The sequence below is a fragment of the Rhinoderma darwinii genome, chromosome 1, assembly GCF_050947455.1.
Source record: "Rhinoderma darwinii isolate aRhiDar2 chromosome 1, aRhiDar2.hap1, whole genome shotgun sequence".
In the NCBI taxonomy this organism is placed as follows: domain Eukaryota; kingdom Metazoa; phylum Chordata; class Amphibia; order Anura; family Rhinodermatidae; genus Rhinoderma; species Rhinoderma darwinii.
In genome coordinates, this window is record NC_134687.1 from 611,153,337 (window position 1) to 611,174,257 (window position 20,921).

The 20,921-nt window shown below is 39.5% G+C and overlaps 1 protein-coding gene across 7 annotated transcripts in view; it reads right to left on the reverse strand.

The window, feature by feature from the left end:
- TCF4 (transcription factor 4) overlaps positions 1-20,921 on the reverse strand; it is a 406,052-nt gene that overhangs the window by 198,296 nt on the left and 186,835 nt on the right. For 5 of the 7 annotated variants that reach the window (XM_075841364.1, XM_075841349.1, XM_075841341.1 and 2 more), the window contains 2 exons: positions 6,170-6,299; positions 4,739-4,788 (listed from right to left, as the gene is read on the reverse strand). The exons of the other annotated variants lie outside the window; for them this stretch is intronic. In XM_075841364.1, the coding sequence (XP_075697479.1) occupies positions 4,739-4,788; positions 6,170-6,299 (180 nt within the window). The remainder of the gene's footprint in view (positions 1-4,738; positions 4,789-6,169; positions 6,300-20,921) is intronic. 7 annotated transcript variants of the gene reach the window in all.

Here is a 20,921-nt window from a genome sequence, read left to right on the forward strand (position 1 = left end):
GCTATGGGGCCCCTGAGGGAGAGAGGGGCCCACGCCAGGTTGGCTGCTATGGTGGTAACAGTTTGTAAGACACATAAAACAGCCTCTTCATAATATATTGTAGACTGGAGAATACAAGTGGGTGGAAAATGAGTCCCATCAGTTATGAGAAAAGTCATGGTAAATAATTATTACAGAATTTTCAATTTTAACATTTCCCCTCCATGCTTTGACAGCGACCTTCAGAAGCCAGATATGGAGGGTACTTAAAGGGGTATTCCAGATTCAGCACATAAAGGTTATATCATTGTATAATGAAAGGTTGAACAATTTTACAGTCTACTTTCTATATCAATTTCTCACAGTTTTCGAGATCTCTGCTTGTTGTCATTCAACAGGAACCTGCATTGTTTATTTCCAGGGGATAAAAATCTGTCCATGGTCATGTGATGGACACACAGCTGCACAGCTCGTTACAGTTACAGCACAGTAATTAAAGCAATTTCTTGTAAAGAGCTGTGCACCTGTGTGACCATCACATGACAAGGATAGATTTTTATACCTTACTTCTTAGGCTTTGTTCACATCTGCGCCCTGGTTTCTGTTTACACCCATCATACATATCTCTTTATCTTATATAGTTCTATCTATCTATCTATCTATCTATCTATCTATCTATCTATCTATCTCATATCTATCTATCTCATATCTATCTATCTCATATCTATCTATCTATCTATCTATCTATCTATCTATCTATCTATCTATCTATCTATCTATCTATCTATCTATCTATCTCATATCTATCTCATATCTATCTATCTATCTATCTATCTATCTATCTATCTATCTATCTATCTATCTATCTATCTATCTATCTATCTATCTATCTATCTATCTCATATCTATCTATCTATCTATCTATCTATCTATCTATCTATCTATCTATCTATCTATCTATCTATCTATCTCATATCTATCTATCTATCTATCTATCTATCTATCTATCTATCTATCTATCTATCTATCTATCTATCTATCTATCTATCTCATATCTATCTATCTATCTATCTCATATCTATCTATCTATCTATCTATCTATCTATCTATCTATCTATCTATCTATCTATCTATCTATCTATCTATCTATCTATCTATCTATCTATCTGTATGTCTGTCTATCTCAGATCTATCTATCATCTATCTATCTATCTATCTATCTATCTATCTATCTATCTATCTATCTATCTATCTATCTATCTATCTATCTGTCTATCTATCTGTCTATCTATCTATCTATCTATCTATCTATCTATCTATCTATCTATCTATCTCATATCTATCTATCTATCTATCTATCTATCTATCTATCTATCTATCTATCTATCTATCTATCTATCTATCTATCTATCTATCTATCTATCTATCTCATATCTATCTATCTATCTATCTCATATCTATCTATCTATCTATCTATCTATCTATCTATCTATCTATCTATCTATCTATCTATCTATCTATCTATCTATCTATCTATCTATCTATCTGTATGTCTGTCTATCTCAGATCTATCTATCATCTATCTATCTATCTATCTATCTATCTATCTATCTATCTATCTATCTATCTATCTATCTATCTATCTATCTATCTATCTATCTATCTATCTATCTATCTATCTATCTATCTATCTATCCATCTATCCATCTATCCATCCATCCATCATCTATCTCACACATGACGCAACAGAGGTCCTGAAAAGGTAAACGTATTATATTGTATTAAAGAGACAGTACAAGATTCAGACACAAGCTATAATAAACCAGAATTGTACATCAGTATCTTCGTTTTTTTGTTTTTTTTTAAGGCTCTAAAACTCGGACACAGCAGAACTGTAATGAAAATGTGCAATTTCAGAGGCTGTCAGCTTGGGGCTGGAATTGTTAATGTGCTTGCCGGAAATAAATAAATAAATAAGTCCAGCAAACAGCGCAGGAGGGGAGAATTCATTGAGATACAGCTGTTTTATACAGGCTGACACCTGGTTTATCAAGCACGCAGCTACTGATGCACTCACATCTCCACTACTCGCTCAGATACCTCGCTGGAAAATAAAGATGTTCTTTCTGCAATCTATGTAAATTTCCGAATAAATCCGTTGCGCAAATCTCTTTGAACATGCAAATCCATAAATCATCATTATGCTGACAAAGAAGAGAAGGATCTCGTGAAATGAAGGCTCATTTTATCCCAAAGCCCCGGCTCAGGTATGGGGCTGTGAACTTCGGGCTTCATTCCAAGTGCAATACAAGAATTTTCCCTGTTTAAGATTAGCGGCGTCACAAATTCTAGTATGTTTTGTAATTAATCAATTGGGCGTTTGGTCAAGTGAATTTTTTTTCTTTCTTTTTTTTTTTAAGGCCGTTCTTAACTTTTTTCACCTCTGGTGTTAATTAGGTATGCTCTGTGAATCCACTAATGGGCGATGTTTGCAGTGACCGGAGCGAAGTAAAGGGGATCGGGAGGGTAAATGTAGCAAGTAGCAGAAAGCCTTTCCCCTTGTATTTACACGCTCCCATGGTGCCGTGCTCCTGGGATTCTCCGGCTGTAAGCGAACCTCTCTGCTCTCTTTGTTAAAGGGGATTTCAACACCAACAGTTAGAGTTTGTAGGATTAAACAGACACAGAAAGGGTAAATATGAGGATTGTATAGAACAATGGGCTTTGTCCTTATAGTTAAAAAAGCCAATATGTAATAACGGAATCAACGGTCCTGGACGTGGAAATTTTTTTGCAAAAAGACGCATAAGCCAATATTTTTAGGGTATTTTTTCAATGCATCAATAGTCATTTTCTAACATTTTTGTGTGCGTTTTTCTTGCTCTAGGTTTAATGGGTTTTGGGTTGGGAGGGGATTAAAAATAAATAAATAAACTATAAGAAACACACGAATTATAGTAAACTTACTGTTGGCGCTGGTTGCCAATAGTCCCTGGCCTCTCTGACGTTGTATCTACCGTGACATCATGCCCAATCACTGTGATGTTTTATCTATAGTGACGTGGCACCCCATCACAGCCATTGGACGTAATGTCACCGAGGCCTAAAAAATACACGTGACCAGCGGGGACTGGCGGCAACCGGCAGATGTTTAAAGACAAAATTTTAATGGTAAATATATAAAAAAATATATATATTTCTTAGACAATCTTAAGAGCTTTTACTGCTGACCCCCACATCCCACTGAAGACTGTAAGACGCCTTTTAAAATGAGTGAATCCAATAAAATTAATATTTATATAGAAGTGAAGATTGCGTAAAGGTGAACCTAAAGGTCCATGAACACGCATTGTTGTGTAGACAGGCCCTGTACAGCGGCACCCGCGGTTCCTTAACACACGTATTATGGTCCCATATTTCAGGCTGGGTTTGAGGTTGACTAGTTTTACTGAAGTCCAGGAAAATCCAGGCTTTCCCCATGATCACTACTTCACGTCACATATCTACAGTTCTGAAAACCTCCAGAAACAATTACCTACAGGTGTGAATGATAAAGTATTGGCCACTCCCTACGTTAAAGGTATTTTTCTTTAATTGGGTCCACCAGGTCCTGGTCAATAGTTATTGGATGGCTGTATATCAAAGGGAGCCATGGAAATTCGTTAGTGCTTCATTTGTTGGTTGCCCCAAATCCCATCAATTTCAATGGAGAGAAACTGTGTATGTACCTCCACTGAAGCTGGGGATTAGGAGTCAAAGTCATGGGGGTCTGAGCTTTAGGACCATCATGGGAAACCTCCCCCCTTAACATTTAACTTGAAGAAAATTCCAACTATGAAATAACAAGAAAAGTTGTCCAATCCAAGACACATGAAGAAGCGCTATCAATTCCACAACAAACAAATAATACCACCTAATATACCATATACAGCAAATCTAACTATATTAGAAATTACTACACCATGTTGCATTACATACTAATACATTATATTACTTCGGATCCGGATTTACTGCCTATTTTATACTCCAGAGCTGCACTCACTATTCTGCTGGTGGAGTCACGAGTACATACATTACATAACTTATCATAGTCCAATCCTGAATTACAGTCTGTATTATACTCCAGAGTTGCACTCACTATTCCGCTAGTGGAGTCACTGTGTACATATATCACTTATCCTGTACCCATCCTGAGTTACAGCCTTTATTATACTCCAGAGCTGCACTCACAATTCTGCTTGTGGAGTCACTCTGTACATACATTACATTACTTATTCTGTACTGATTCTGAGTTACAGTCTATATTATCCTCTAGAGCTGCACTCATTATTCTGCTGTTTTTTTTTTATTGCAAACAGTCAGCAAGCTTGTTGACAGACACACCCCTAACAGCATAGCGGAAGTCCTATAATGTAGTGGAACAGTTTGTTTGTCCTAGATACGATTACTATACAGTGCCCGGTCTAAAGATGGCACTTCACCAAAGCAAATTCTGAGCAGACACTCAACAAGCAGGAAATGCTGGGAGATATTATCTCTGAATCCTACAGAATATTGAGTGCAGCTCTGGAGTATCCTACCGATTGTGACTGAGAATCAGTACAGGATAAAAAATTTCATATATTTATAAAGTGATATAAATATTTTGACCAGTCAAATTGAAATAAACATCAAACAAAAAAAATCTCCAACAAATATAAGTTCTTGAGTCGCTTGGTTAATGTTAATAATAAAGTAAAATTAAACAGCCAGTACTCACTGAGGAGGGTAAACCTGGGGGCACTTTTCTAACTTTCTTTGCTTGTACCTCTGTCAATGAGAGAAATAAATCAGCTTTAATATACACCTATTGAGTACAGCTAACTACATAAAAAAAATATTGGAGTTAAGAAAAAAAATCAATGGGCCAAAATAACTCTGGTTTATATAGGGGTTAAAAAAAATAATTTAATATTTAAAAGCTATTTTTTTTTTTAGCTTTTTAATCATTTTTTAAATGATAATACAGTACATTAAGCACCTCTATAATTGAATTTAAAATACATATGTTTAAAAAATAATTTTTAGGCACATAACTTTTTGGGATATGTTATACAAAACTCTGAGAGTTGGGATCCAACACCTAGAATTGTTTAAATTCTTTATAGCACTTATTGACGGGGACTGTCAATTATTAATGTATTATTATTTGCTACTTATTACTAATAAAATAAAATGTATAGGATAATGGGTTAAGGAAGAATAACCGAATCCCTACACAGGTATCCTTATAATTCAGCCCTTAAAAAAATGTACACACTCCACTTGTTACCTCTTTGGAGTCGGAGACTTGAGAACATGGGTCCACATATTGCTTATTTATTTTGGTTATTTTATATTGATTGATTTATTTTTTGAATAACCAGTAAATTAACGTAAAAGAAAATGAAAAGGATAACAGATAATCCTCAAGCCTTTAGAATTCGATTTAAAATGCCTTGTATTAAAAAAAATTTGTTACAATGTGACAGCCCACATTCTTAATTTGAAAAAGTCAAATTATTTTTTGGCAATTTTTATGTTTTTTTTTATAAATCAAAGAATGCTGGTATGGCTTTGTTAGGTCATTCCTCTGACCCGTTATGAAATTTTTAATACAAAAAAAAAATTACAAAAACTTTTACATGCGGTACTTTGGATAATAAATTCCCTAACAATATTAGTAAAACGTGGTATTTTTGCTGTGGTTTTTTTTTGTGGAATAGTGCTGCATGTCTCAACCACACTTTTTTTGCTTCGGCTTTCCTATATGTGTACCTGGCCTTAGAGTTATGTATATACTTTTGCATTATAATATTTTTGGGCCAATTATTACATTTTTGATTATTATGATTTTCATTTTTTTATTGATTTATTTTTAGGATATAATGGTTTCCACACATTTCTAGTCCTATAAATAAAATATTCCTGTATAATGTAGCTGTGATGTCACGGCGTGACGCTCATGATGTAAACATTGCGCAATAGTTTGTGCAGCGCAGGTATAATAAATGCTGAGCTACACATGCTGTAGCCAATACAAGCTGAGCCGCTGGGAAACGGAGAAATATCTGAAGGCTCTTGTTATCGTGTGTGTCTCTGTGGGGTACAAGGTTTATCTGAGAGTGTAACGGGATACTATTACTAGGCAGAAAATAAAGATAATACTCACCCATTGAGCCGCCGTGAAAAGGCCTCCTCCTGGAGTTATTGCTTGAATAATGATAGTACTGTGAGCCAGGCTTTGTGGGTGAGAGAGCTCCTGAATTCCCAATGTCCATGTCACCTCCAAGCAGGCTTTGCTAGAAACGACACATGAAAGCAAAGTATTCATATCTATTCATAGGCCTACATAACCAAAACCATCAAAAACAACATAAACTCCAAACAGCGATATCCATTTTATGTATCATTATTATATAGATGATGGCAAGTCTGGAGCACCAGGTTACGGTATTGGCTGGACTATGAGTGGAAGGGCTGGGGACATACAATCACCTTATTCATCTGCTTTTTGTGCTGCTTTAAGGGCACAGCAAACACAAAAAAGGCAACATGCCAACAACATGTTAGTCCATGGCACAGCAGAAATTGATGCGTTTTTTTTTTATTGTCCTTCCCCCCCCCCCCCCCCCCCCGGTGTTTAAGGGGTTTCAATCCTCGGTGATTTTATACCAGAATTCGGAAGGATAAATATATCTGAAAAAAAAATAATATATATATATATATATATATATATATAATGTAAAATAAAATTAAAAAAGTATTAACTAAAAAAAAAAGTATAAAAAAAAATAAAATATTATTTTATTGTAATATATTTATCTCTAACAGAATAATACTTTAAAAGTAAAAAAATAAATAAAATACCCTTATTATTGGTTAGCGGGACGGGGGGTTAATATTTTTTTTTTATAATTCTACAAAAATAATTCAAAAATAAGGACGTGAAATGGCAGAGAAGAATTGAGGTGTTTCTTAGTAGAGAGATCATGGTTAGAACAGTGTGACGCGAGCCAAGGAGGAAACGTCTTTTCCCGTCCTACTGCAAGCCCTCGGAGGAACAGAAAAAAATTGCAAACGAATGAGACGGCAATAAGGTTAATAAGATAAAGTTAATCAGGACGATGCAAGCTATTTACTATTTGCAATAAACTACGTTGTAACTTACCCATAATATACAAGTCCCTTGATTACACCTGGCATTGAATACATTGTTCTTGTAATTGTTCTCACACGGGGTAAACCAGGTGCACGTCCCGTCATTTATATTAAGAGCAAATTTATCATTTAAAAAGGAAAATGTAAAATTAAGCACCAAAAAATAAAAAAATAAAAAAATAAAAAAAATCTAACTTTATCTTTACTTGTAATCAACTTTTGCCGACTGAACTAATTACTGTACTTGATAAAGTACAGAATGTGTTTTGCCTAATCTAAATTCTAATCACCGTGTCACTCACAACAGACTTAGTAATGCTTCACTAACGCACTATTCACATGCAAAATACTCTAAATGGCCCAATTATGACTGTGCTCCTGTACCGCGGTTAACCCACTGAGAACTGAAAAATTTCACAAGCCACTCAGCCCCTACAACAAAGAGGCCTTGTCTTAAATTAAGTCAGTCTTTTCGATTCCTAAATAGCTCAACAAAGTGGCGAGTCTTCTGCCGGGAGCAGTTGGTCAAATATGACCCGGGAGATGGAAATAAGAATATGTAGATTCCGCTGCGGCCTTTAGAACTTTGCAAGCTGTCTTTACTGGTGATACAACTGGATAGAACTCCTTCATTAATTCCTTTCAAACGAAGCATAAACTTAAAGCATTGGATGTAGCAGAGCCGAGTTTGTCATGTGGCACAAAATCTGTGTTATTACATAGGTCTGTAGTTATTTTAAAGGCTCGTGCACACTGGCACAGAGTCTGTAGGGCTCCTTTGGTATGGAGCTGTACAACCTCTGTGCACTGGTGTACAGTCTCCGTTGGGCGCCATATATACAGTACGAAGACATTCTCTCTTAGGGCATGACCACACATGGCGGAATTCCTCCGCAACTGTCCGCATCAATGCCGCACCTAATCCGGGTTGCGGATTACGGCTGCGGATCTGCACAAAATGTGCAGAAAATTGATGCGGACTGGCCGCTGCGGACTGCAGGAAAAGTGCTTCCCTTCTCCCTATCAGTGCAGGATAGAGAGAAGGGACAGCACTTTCCCTAGTGAAAGTAAAAGAAATTCATACTTACCGCCCGTTGTCTTGATGACGCGTCCCTCCTTCGGCATCCAGCCCGACCTCCCTGGATGACGCGCCAGTCCATGTGACCGCTGCAGCCTGTGCTTGGCCTGTGATTGGCTGCAGCCGTCACTTCCACTGAAACGTCATCCTGGGAGGCCGGACTGGAGACAGAAACAGGGAGTTCTCGGTAAGTATGAACTTATATGTTTTTTTACAGATACATGTATATTGGGATCGGTAGTCACTGTCCCGGGTGCAGAAACAGTTACTGCCGATCGCTTAACTCTTTCAGCACCCTGGACAGTGACTATTTACTGACGTCTCCTAGCAACGCTCCCGTCATTACGGGAGCCCCATTGACTTCCTCAGTCTGGCTGTAGACCTAGAAATACATAGGTCCAGCCAGAATGAAGAAATGTCATGTTAAAAAACCAATACGCTCCGCACCACACATAACATGTGCATGACAGCTGCGGACTTCATTGCGGAACTTAGAATCTCCATTGAAGTCAATGGAGAAATTCCGCCATGAGTCCGCAACCAGTCCGCCACTGCTCCGCAACAGACAGAGCATGCTGCGGACACCACATTCCGCTCCGCAGCCTATGCTCCGCAGCGGAATTGTACGCATCGTGTAAACGAACACTGCGAAATTAAAGTGAAAGTCAATGGAGAAACGGCTCCGCTGCGGATTAACGCTGCGGAGTGTCCGCAGCGGAATTTAAGTGAAAATCCGCCATGTGTGAACCCGCCCTTAGAAGCAATGCTGCCTTATACCTTTGTACATACAGAATCTAATGGAACATGCTATGATTTTTTTCCTCCGAAGGGACCTCTGTATAAATCTGCTCCGTACAAAACAGAGCTGTCATTTGGCCATGTGCATGAGGCCTAAAGGTCTATTCACACGTTGCAGTTGAGGTGCGGTTAGAACCAAATTGAAAAAAAACATCCGAAAACCGCTTGATATTTGGTGCGTTCTTTGATGCAGTTGTTTTTTTTTTATTACCGCAAGAGCATCGAATACCACACCAAGTCACGGTAAAACGAATGTGTTTTTGTGTGAATACAAATGCTAACATTTTGTAGTTCTTCTGTTATCCCATAAAATAATGCACACAATTTCATGCAATAATCTCATATAGAATGGTATATTCGAAAATGTATTTAAAAAGCATTAGCAGACGGAACAGGAGATGTATTTTTTTCGTTTTTAAACGAATATACCTAATGTCCACTAGGGGGTGCCACACGTCATCATAAAAATTGACACCCCACTAGACTTGTGTTACAAAAACATATTTAGAACTTTTGTTTTACATTTCATTTCTTATTCTGCCTGATAAGTAATGGAAATTCGTTCTAAGAGTTGATATGTAGCAGAGTTAAGTTTGTCACTGCGCTGTTTCTTGCTCCCTGCAACGACTCTCTGGGTTAAAATAATGCAGTGTGTTTACCTGCAGTGCTATGTAAAACCACAGATAATACATTGTGATTGCTAGATGAGCTGGCAGAAATGACAAACTCGTCTCTACTACATCTTCCTGAAATTCCGATAGTCTGGCACTTTTTGAGGGCATGGAACTTCAAGATAATGTAAAGTCTCAGATTACCAAATTACGGTATAATTAACGAGAACATTTTATTTTAGCATTTGATCTTGAGCTCTCTTGCCGGGGGTTCTCCTTTTCTATGACCGTCCAATAATCTAGAACTATCTGGTCAATTTAATGCCAGTTTAGGGGAATTTTACTGTAGACATACAGTATCAATTAAAAACAAAACTAACCTTCATGAAGAATGTCCCCCCTTTTACATCATGAAGGGAAATCCGATCAATGGAGTTTCCCTATATGAAAAGGTAGAAAGGACGCATTTTCTTGCATTTCCCCCATAATTTAAATTAAACACTAAATTATATGTTCCCCAAAATAGAGTAGAAAAAACTAAAACCTGTCACACAAACTACAAAATCTCAAACAGCTGCGACAACTTTAGAAAAAAACACTTTGACTATTGGGATGCTAATCGATAAAAAATATGGCCACATGTAATACTACAGTCCTCCTGTAGTGGTCACTGCAGGGTAAATGAGCAGCTCATAGCAATTTCTTCTGCCAAAATCAGCTGCTTGGTGATCGTCTTAGGGGTCAGACCCAGCTGTTCACCCCTGCGGCTCTCAAATTAAAGGGGTTGTCTTTGATGAGGCAACCCCTTAAAGGCATTTCCCACCTTAGACTTTTATATCTATTATAATTGTCTGATAAGTGGGGATCCCATCTATGGGTCCCTTCTCTATTGAGAGAAAGGGGCTCCCTGACCTCTGTTCTGCAAAGCATGGTGGCCGTATCCAGACAGGGACTGAATAAAGATCTGAGGTGATCCCCTGTGATCGAAGTTCGTTTAAGTAGAACCACATGGGATGTAATACAGACCCTAAAATGAGGCTTTATACAGTAAAAAAAATCCTTATTCTTGCAGGCCAGCCCTAAATGTTTCTAAGGTTTACTGGCCCTTTAAATTGTACTGACTTTTAATTACCTTTAAAACAATAAATAAAAGAAAAACATTGTGCACATTAGTTTAATACTGGTTTTATGGGTCAGGGGTTGACATTAACATGCCACACGTATAAAGGGCAGCGAGAGCCAAACACAACCCAAAACACAGCTTTACTGCAGGCTTAACATGGGTTTATAGACTGCAAATAGTAACAAGATTATCAGAATACAGAACACTTCTTCACACTGCAAGGAACCTCCGCAGAGCAGCGCACAAGTTCTACCGGCACGCAGGCCGATCCCGGGAAAATGAAGAAATAAAAATATGGCAGAAACCATAAAAGTTCCAATAAATGTAGAAATAGTTTACATTATATATATACTGAATAATATATAGGACCTCATTCCAGAAATGTGCAAAGGAAGAAATCTCGTCCATCTATCTATCTATCTATCTATCTATCTATCTATCTATCTATCTATCTATCTATCTATCTATCTATCTATCTATCTATCTATCTATCTCATATCTATCTATCTATCTCATATCTATCTATCTATCTATCTATCTATCTATCTATCTATCTATCTATCTATCTATCTATCTATCTATCTATCTATCTATCTATCTATCTATCTATCTATCTATCTCATATCTATCTATCTCATATCTATCTATCTATCTATCTATCTATCTATCTATCTATCTATCTATCTATCTATCTATCTATCTATCTATCTATCTATCTATCTCATATCTATCTATCTCATATCTATCTATCTATCTATCTCATATCTATCTATCTATCTATCTATCTATCTATCTATCTATCTATCTATCTATCTATCTATCTATCTATCTATCTATCTATCTATCTATCTATCTATCTATCTATCTATCTATCTCATATCTATCTATCTATCTCATATCTATCTATCTCATATCTATCTATCTATCTATCTATCTATCTATCTATCTATCTATCTATCTATCTATCTATCTATCTATCTATCTATCTATCTATCTATCTATCTATCTATCTATCTCATATCTATCTATCTCATATCTATCTATCTATCTATCTATCTATCTATCTATCTATCTATCTATCTATCTATCTATCTATCTATCTATCTATCTATCTATCTATCTATCTATCTATCTATCTATCTCATATCTATCTATCTATCTATCTATCTATCTATCTATCTATCTATCTATCTATCTATCTATCTATCTATCTATCTATCTATCTATCTATCTATCTATCATTTACCTCGTATCTATCTAGAGAGTCAAAGCAGTTTCTTAAAATCTCCTGAATCATACTAAGGGTATGTGCACACGAGGGAATTACATCCGTAATTGACGGACGTATTTCGGCCGGAAGTACCGGACCAAACACAGTGCAGGGAGCCGGGCTCCTAGCATCATACTTATGTACGACGCTAGGAGTCCTTGCCCTGCTGCAGGACAACTGTCCCGTACTGTAATCATGTTTTCAGTACGGGACAGTTGTCCTGCAGCGAGGCAGGGACTCCTAGCATCGTACATAAGTATGATGCTAGGAGCCCGGCTCCCTGCACTGTGTTCAGTCCGGTACTTGCGGCCGAAATACGTCCGTCAATTACGGACGTAATGCCCTCGTGTGCACATACCCTAAGGGTATGTTCACACGGCGGGGGTCCGTAACGGCTGAAATTACGGGGATGTTTCAGCCTGAAAACATCCCCGTAATTTCAGCCGTACCGGCATGTGCAGGCGCTTGTACGCCGCGTCAATTACGGGCGTAATTAGCGCTGCTATTCATTGGAGTCAATGAATAACGGCTCTAATTACGGCCAAAGAAGTGACAGGTCACTTCTTTGACGCGGGCGTCTATTTACGCGCCGTAATTTGACAGCGGCGCGTAAATATACGCCTCGTGTGAACAGACAAACGTCTGCCCATTGCTTTCAATGGGCAGATGTTTGTCAGCGCTTTTGAGGCGCTATTTTCGGCCGTAATTCGGGGCAAAAACGCCCGATTTACGTCCGTAAATAGGCCGTGTGAACATACCCAAATTGTGATTCTAGGAAGATTGACATATTGCACACACAATAGATTTTTTGATGTCACATTTTAGCCGTGCTCTATAGAGAAGGCTATAACCTATAATCATCAGCAGACCTGTGGCTGTCACTGCTTCACCTGACATTAGGTTGTTAGCCAAGTGGTGACAACAGTGGTGCACACAGACAGCTGAGGGCCCCTGTACAAAAACAGTATATGGGCCCCTTGCTCTCTAATAATTAATGATAAATCACCCCTTATGTCCCTCTAACAATCTATCAGTAATTGTTAGCCATTAAATTCATCATCTCAAGCATTTACATGCAATCTAAGGCCAGATTCACACGAACGTGTATTGTGTCAGTGCGGGCCGTGTGGTTTTCACGCGGCTCGCATGGACCAATAGAAGTCTATGGGGCAGTACAGACAGTCCGTGCTTTTTGCGCAGCGTTTGTCCGCTGCGCAAAAAGCGCGACATGGTCAATATCTCTGCGTATTTCACGCATCACGCACCCATTGAAGTCAATGGATGCGTGAAAACCAACGCAACAGCTGTCAAAAGGATGAATGTAAACAGAAAAGCACCACCTGCTTTTCTGTTTATAAACATCCGAATGGCGTGTCATAATGATGGCGGCTGCGCGAAAACCACGCAGCTGCGCATCATATGCTGCTGCCACACGGAGCAGGTAAGTGGCTTTTGCGCAGGCAAAACGGCGCGTGTTTTGCGTGCGCAAAAACGCCACGCACGTCTGAATTAGCCCTAACAGACAGAAGAATGTTGCTTTAAGGTGACAGTGAGTCCCTTATCCACTGGGCCCCTGTGCAGCTGCACAGGTTGCACCAATGGTATGTCCGCCCCTGGGTGACAACTAGGGAAGTCTAAGTGAAAACTGCTTCTCTTTCAGCAAGCTCATGATAATGGAGGACCTCATCTAATGCACAGAGAAATTGTTCATAATATCACAGTCTATTTCACCTCCCGCTAATATCTTGGCAGAATGGTGTACACTACCAGCGTATGTTTTACAAGGACATAACATTTAAATATACATGCTACTAAGACAGAGCAGTTTATGATTTGTATGACTCTTCTCTTAAAGAGGCTGGTGAAATGGTTTTCCTTTTTGTAATATGCTCATTTCATTGAAAATTATTCATCATGGATCAAATTTTGATAGTTTTTAATGTACAGTATAACATTGTCTCTACAAAACCCAGTGGAAAAGCTCTGTGCCTAGACTGTAGCTCTCTCTGCCTTTATCCCAGCAGGAAGTCCAAGCATTATTTGAAATATCAATTACACCCAGACAATTAGCATCTAAAGCTGGGGAAACTCCTTCAGTGCTAATCATCACCTCCACACTGAAGATCTGGCAGACCCTTATCTGACAAAAAGGGAAGTCGTGGTTTTGATTGACAAGGGTTGCAATCTGCAAACTGCATTTGTTTTTCCTCAACAAGGGAATGTTTCAAACTTTGTGAATTGTGTGTCGTCCTCAATACATCCCCTATAAAAATGTTGCTGCTCTACATCCATAGAGCTATCCTGGTACTTGCTATTTGCAAACAGTTGGGTAGATTTTCATGGAGTCCGTATAGAACGGCATATTAATTGAGAGCGTACACCAGGAAAACGTCAGGTTGTTTTTTTTTAAGTACCGTACATTCATCATTAGGACATGAACCCTGTTGATTAATCTGTTGAGCGCTGTCCTGGGGAACAGAGCGGCACAGTATTTATATGGTACGCTGATATTGCTTAATCTTCCCCAATGTTTACAGAGCCGAGGGTCTTTTCTTTTATTATAAAAACAGAACCACTATTTTGAACGAGGCTGAGCTACAATACCAGACACAGCCCATGGACAAGAGTGGTGCTGTTTCTCGGGAAAAAAAGCAGACTCATTTTTGTAGTCCTGGACAACCCCTACAAGTCTACTGTGGTGTTGTGAAATAATTGACAAATAGGATGCACATGCGTAGGGCTAAAGAACTAATCAGTCTTGTCCCAGCTTTTCAAAGACTGACAATCTTTGGGTTAACGTCTACTTGGGACCATGTGCCACCCTCTTGTTTTTTTTTGGAAAGCCCAATAAAATAACTTTTAAGTGCACCTGTGTTTTCAGGTAACTTTTCAAAATAAATTGTTATAAGTGTGTAAATGAGAAATAACACTATATCTGACCATTTTATGACTTGCATAAGGAATTTTTTTTAGTAGTTTTCCCCTATGCAGGCTCTATCTCTAATTCTCGCTTTCCCTGAGCTAATCGGTAGAGCCTAACTGCTATCATGTCTGCCATACACTGCACATGTAGAAACAAGATCCACTCTCCTATCTCTCTCTGTAGCATACCATCAGAAGCAGTATCAGCAACATGGAGGACATCATACAGCAGCAATGAGCAGTGCAGCTGTGAATCCAGCACTGGGGTGAGATATAACACTTACTAGAAGATGTAGCAGCATGGCGGAGATTATATAGAAGTAATGAGCAGTGTAGCTGAGAATGCAGCACTGGTGTGAGATACAACGCCTACTAAAAGCAGTAGCAGCATCATAGAGGAGATTATACAGAAGTAATTAGCAGTGTAGCATTGAATCCAGCACTGGGGTGAGATAAAATCCACTTACTAGAAGCTGCAACAGCATAGAGGAGATTACACAACAGTACTGAGCAGTGTAGCTGAGAATCCAGCACTGGGTTGAGATATAACACCTAGTAGAAGCAGCAGCGGCATGGAGTAGATTATACAGCGGTACTGAGTACTGTAGCTGTGAATCCAGCAGTGGGTGACATATAACACTTACTAGAAGCTGGAGCAACATGGAAGACATCATACAGCAGTATTGAGCAGTGTAGTTGTGGATCTAGCACTGGGGTAACTTGTAACACTTACTAGAAACTGCAGCAGCATCTGTGTGTCTCTCTGCCTCCCTCTCTCTCTTTCTCTCACTCACTGTGCTCCTGCTCCATCTTCCCCATTCTCTCTCTATAGAATTATATTATTCCTCAGTGATCTGATATACTGCCTCGTTAGGTGGGGGGGGGGGGGGGGGTCTGATAAATGGAGAAAAAGGCATTTTTCCCTAGTAAGATATATTACAAGGTTTCTTATATTCACTTGTACTATTGATTTCTGAAAAGTTGTTAAAAGTGCAGTGCCTATTTAATCTTGCATTCCGATAGTCTAAAGATGATCAATACTCAGACTCCTCTAATTAATAAAAAAGTATAGTGATATGCTATCATCTGGCGCCTAATGGTCCGAATGCATGTATCTATGGCATCAAGGTTGCATTCGCCCCCTTAGTAGGATCAAGGTCACACTGACCAAATCATCAGCATTGGTAGGTCGGTTCAGTGAAGTGCCTGCAAGCAATCTGATAAACCCATTCTGGTAGTCTGGCACCTCGGCCGCCCTGCACACGCCCAGTTATTGTAATTTTACATCAATAGTCGCATATTATGCGTTTTACATTTTATTTTGGTTTTAGCCCCTTTTTTAAATTTTTGGAAACTGGAAATGCCCAAGATACATATTGATGAAGAGCATCAGCCCAGGTGAAGAGGAGAGCGTAAACTCTGCGACTTTATGAAGGACGCTTATGATATTAACTTGTTTCGGGTCACATTTCAGGTGGAAATACGTAATGTGACTTCACATGGGAAATGCTGAGCAAAATGTATGTCTACTTATTTTAAAGAGCCTGTAAATGGAACGCTAGCCATTTAGTATTGTTCAGCCTACTTCTCACATCCCTAACAGCCTGCAATAAAGGGAGAGATAAAGCGTTCACAAACCATCAGCCTGTAAGATTCATTTACTGCACCATTTGGGGATTGTGCGCAGCCAAATGAGCAGTCACAGGGATGGGTAATATTAACTCTTTGTCTGCCTGTCATGCACTGGTACACACTGCCGCCAAATGTTATCAGGACCCTTCTAGCTTGTGGTCTCAAACTACAATTTTAATAAGTATCTATCACTTTTCAAAGATTTAACTTTCAATTAACTATATAATTAAATCTAGTAAACAAATAAAAATGTAAAAAAGAAAAATAATAGAACAAGTACAGTGCCCAGATAAAGAGTGCCATACAGTGCCCAGATAATTAGTGCCATACAGTGCCCAGATAATTAGTGCCATACAGTGTCCAGATAACTAGTGAACTACAGTGCCCAGATAATTAGTGCCATACAGTGCCCAGATAATTAGTGCCATACAGTGTCCAGATAATTAGTGCCCTACAGTGTCCAGATAATTAGTGCCCTACAGTGCCCAGATAATTAGTGCCATACAGTGCTCAGATAAAAAGTACTATTCGATACCCCACACAGTGTTCCAGTAGTGTCTCTTGAACTTACCTGTCCTTGCTGTGGCTTGTATAGTCTGAGAACAGACGCAGCCAAGCGGGAGAATGTATTTAAGATGGCGGAGACACACCCAACTACAGGCAGCCACCAAGAGAGGCATGCGGCCTGAACAGTGAGGGAAAGGGTATGTAGGCCCTGCTGATTGGGTTATTCGTTGTACAGAAAAGCGATGACAAATTTAGACTCAGATTTACTTCCTGTGCCAACGACTGATCACGCCACACAAACAAGCTGGCCTGTCCTTTCCGCTTACAGGTGAAGAATACACGTGATAGAGAGAAAATACGATGCAGCTTAGGCCTCATTCACATCTGTGTTGGAAGAATGCTGCACAATTGTTTACGGTAAAACCACAGACACCCCGACAGAAACCAGGCAAAACGCATTAAAGTCAATGGTTCTCGTCGGCCGATGATGGTGATGTCCGTCTTGCAACGTAACCGGCACTTCCTGTATTTCTGATGAACAACGGAAAGCTGAACCCAGCCTTATAGAGCCTCTTAACGCATTATCACATAACTGTACGTGATAAGGGTTAAGGAGAAGTATGGAGCGAGCTCACGGGCTGAGCTTGCTCCATACACAGAAGGTGACGGCTGTGTTACACAGCCGACACCTCACTGTAACGGGCGGAATCAAAGTTCACTTTGAGTCCGCCCATTTAACACCCAATCAATCGTGACCGCAGCATTTAAAGTGTTAGAATCAGGGGGTGCCCCCTCAAGCAAGTTATCGTGCCCCCCCCAATTTTGTTTCAGCTTCCCAATACATTATGCGGTACAATAAATGATGCCATAAAAAACTACAACTTGTCCCGCAAAAAACAAGCCCTCATATGTTTATATGGACGGAATTTTTTTTAATCGCTTTTGGAAGGTGGGGAGGAAAAAACAAAAGTGAAAATCCGAAAAATGGAGGGAAGGGAATATAGACTTCCAAAAAAACAAAAAATAAACAACAGGCTGTATGTGGTGATAAAAGGTGAACATCTGCTTTAACCCCTTAATGACCGCCGATACGTCTTTTTACGGCGGTCATTAGTGGGCTTTATTCTAGAGCGCCGCCAAACTACGTCGCTGCATTAGAATAAAGTAAACAGAGCAGGGAGCCGTGAAATCTCCCTGCTCTCAGCTGCCAGAAGCAGCTGAGGGCTGGGGGCGTCCCTGCTCTGCCGGGTGAGATCGATATTAGTATCGATCTCACCTGTTTAACCCTTCAGATGCGGTGCACAATAGCGAGCACCGCATCTGAGTGGTTTTGGAGAGAGGGAGGGAGCTCCCTCTCATCTCACTGACACCCGGCGATAAAATCGCCGAGTGTCTGTGTCTTCTATGGCAGCCGGGGGTCTAATAAAGACCCCCAGGTCTGCCTGCAGCGAATGCCTGCTAGATCATGCCGCAGGCATGACCTAGCAGATGCCTGTCCGTTTTAAACGGACAGGCAGTAATACACTGCAATACAAAAGTATTGCAGTGTATTATAATAGCGATCGGAGGATAGTGAAGTCCCCTAGTGGGACTAGTAAAAAAGTAAAAAAAGTTTAATAAAGTTAATAAAAAAAAAAAGTGAAAAAAAAAAAATGAAAAACCCAGCTTTTCCCCTTACAAAATACTTTACTATTAAAAAAAACTACAATAAAGCAAAAAAGTTACACATATTTGGTATCGCCGCGTCCGTAACGACCCCGACTATAAAGCTGTTACATTATTTAACCCGCACTGTGAACGCCGTAAAAAATAAAATAAAAAACAATGGAAAAATTGCTGTTTTCTGTTAATCCTGACTTAAAAAAAATGTGATAGAAAGTGATCAAAAAGTCGCATCTACTCTCAAATGGTACCAATAAAAACTGCAAGTCGTCCCGCAAAAAACAAGACCTTATACAGCTATGCCGACGCAAAAATAAAAAAGTTACAGCTCTTCGAATGTGACAATGGAAAAATCTAAAAAATGGCTTGGACATTAGGGCCCAGAATGCCAGCAGGGGGAAGGGGTTAAAGGAACAGTAGAGTAGACAACAAAAAACAAAAATATCTCCTGCATGGACATGGGAATTATTCTCAGCCTCATCAAAATGATCAAGTTTTACTTTTTATTTTACGAGAATTTTATAACAAAATGCATTTTCTGCAACAATCATGTTAACATTTCTGAATTAAGCAGCTCTATCTGCCTCACTCAGAGAAGGAAATCCCAGCAAACTCTGAAGCACCAATCAATAGCTGAGTTACATGGGTCTAATCAGTTTCTTATAACTACAGCCATGTCTTGGGATGCAGTCACTTGTCTCAGGACACCCCCACATCTATTATCTGGTGTGGACTGCTACAAACAAGCTAAGAAGTTGGATTTGTGCTGTCCGTCTAAATGGCCGCCATGTAAAACTACATTGCCCGTGCAGTGGTGTGGTGATTTAAGAGCTGTACTGTGTGCTCTAAAGATGTCTCCTATTTCCCTATTACAGCATGCTGTTTTGCAGCAACATCCCCCTCCTCTCCCCTCCTGTGCTCGTACAGCGCTCAGCTGTTATGAAGGGACCACAGTGCTCGTACGAGCGTTGCTTCCCCTTCATTTCTTCTTGCTCACTGTGAATCATCGACACGCATTTAGTGGCGATTCACAGGTATTGCAGCCTTTTCTCCCATTCACTTCAATGGGAGAAAGTACGAGTGCTGCACCCCTTCAAAACAGCTAATCGGCGGGGGTCCCGGCCGTCGGACCCTGACCCATCAGCTATTGATGGCCTATCCTGAGGATAGGCCATCAATTTCAACTTGTTGGATAACCCCTTTAAGTAACATATCTAATAACTGCAAAAAAATGTCAAGTTTGGCTGACTTTTTATTAAAGAACTTCCAAAAATCTAAATGCCTTGAATCGTCTTAAGTTGGTAAAACATTTTTTTTTGCCTATTATTTTTATTTCTTGGTTATACAGTATCTACTTTTTGGAAATCAGATGACAACCAATTACACCATTACACTTCTCACAGAGGGTGGCACCCAGTTTTCCTTGACTCCAGTATGGCAAATCTGGAGCAGTTTACTCTGCATTTTTTGTCAGGCAGTTTTTTTAAGCTTTTTTTCCTATGCTTTTTGCAGAGTTTTAATTTTAGCTGTTTGAATCTGATGCAAGAACAGTGGTCAGTGGCGTACATAAAAAAGAGGGCGCCCCATAACAAAGATTAAAATGCTCCCACCATTTAGGCGCAAATTTTTCCCAAGGACAGAAGGCCCTCCAAATTAAACCCTTGGGATAATTTCCTACCCCCTCCTACACAGGTTCTTTCTAACCAGTAACAAATGATATAGGACCAACCAGAACTGGCCCTTCTCTACAAGGGCCCCATAGCGGTCACATTGTCTGTTCCTATGGTATGTATGTCCCTGGCCGTGGTAAAAAAAAAACAGCAGCAAAAAACACTCCTAGCAAGTGCCGCCGGTTCCTTCTGCTTCCTATTGATTACAATAGAAGGTCAGAGGCAGAAACAGCTCAAAAAGAGAGAGCATGCCGCTTTTTTTCCCATGAGTGGCCAAAATCCACCCGGGATAAAAAAAACACCTCTGCCTCCCACTAAAATCAATGGAAGACGATTTGGGATTTTTCTTGGGGCTGATTCCGACACGCTTTCCGCATCAAAATCAGCGCCAAAAAAACGCTTGGACTCTGGAAAGCTGGTTGGCAGTGCCCTGCAGAAGTTATAGCTGTGGGAAGCAGCGTCTGCATATACAGCAATGATTGTACTGGTT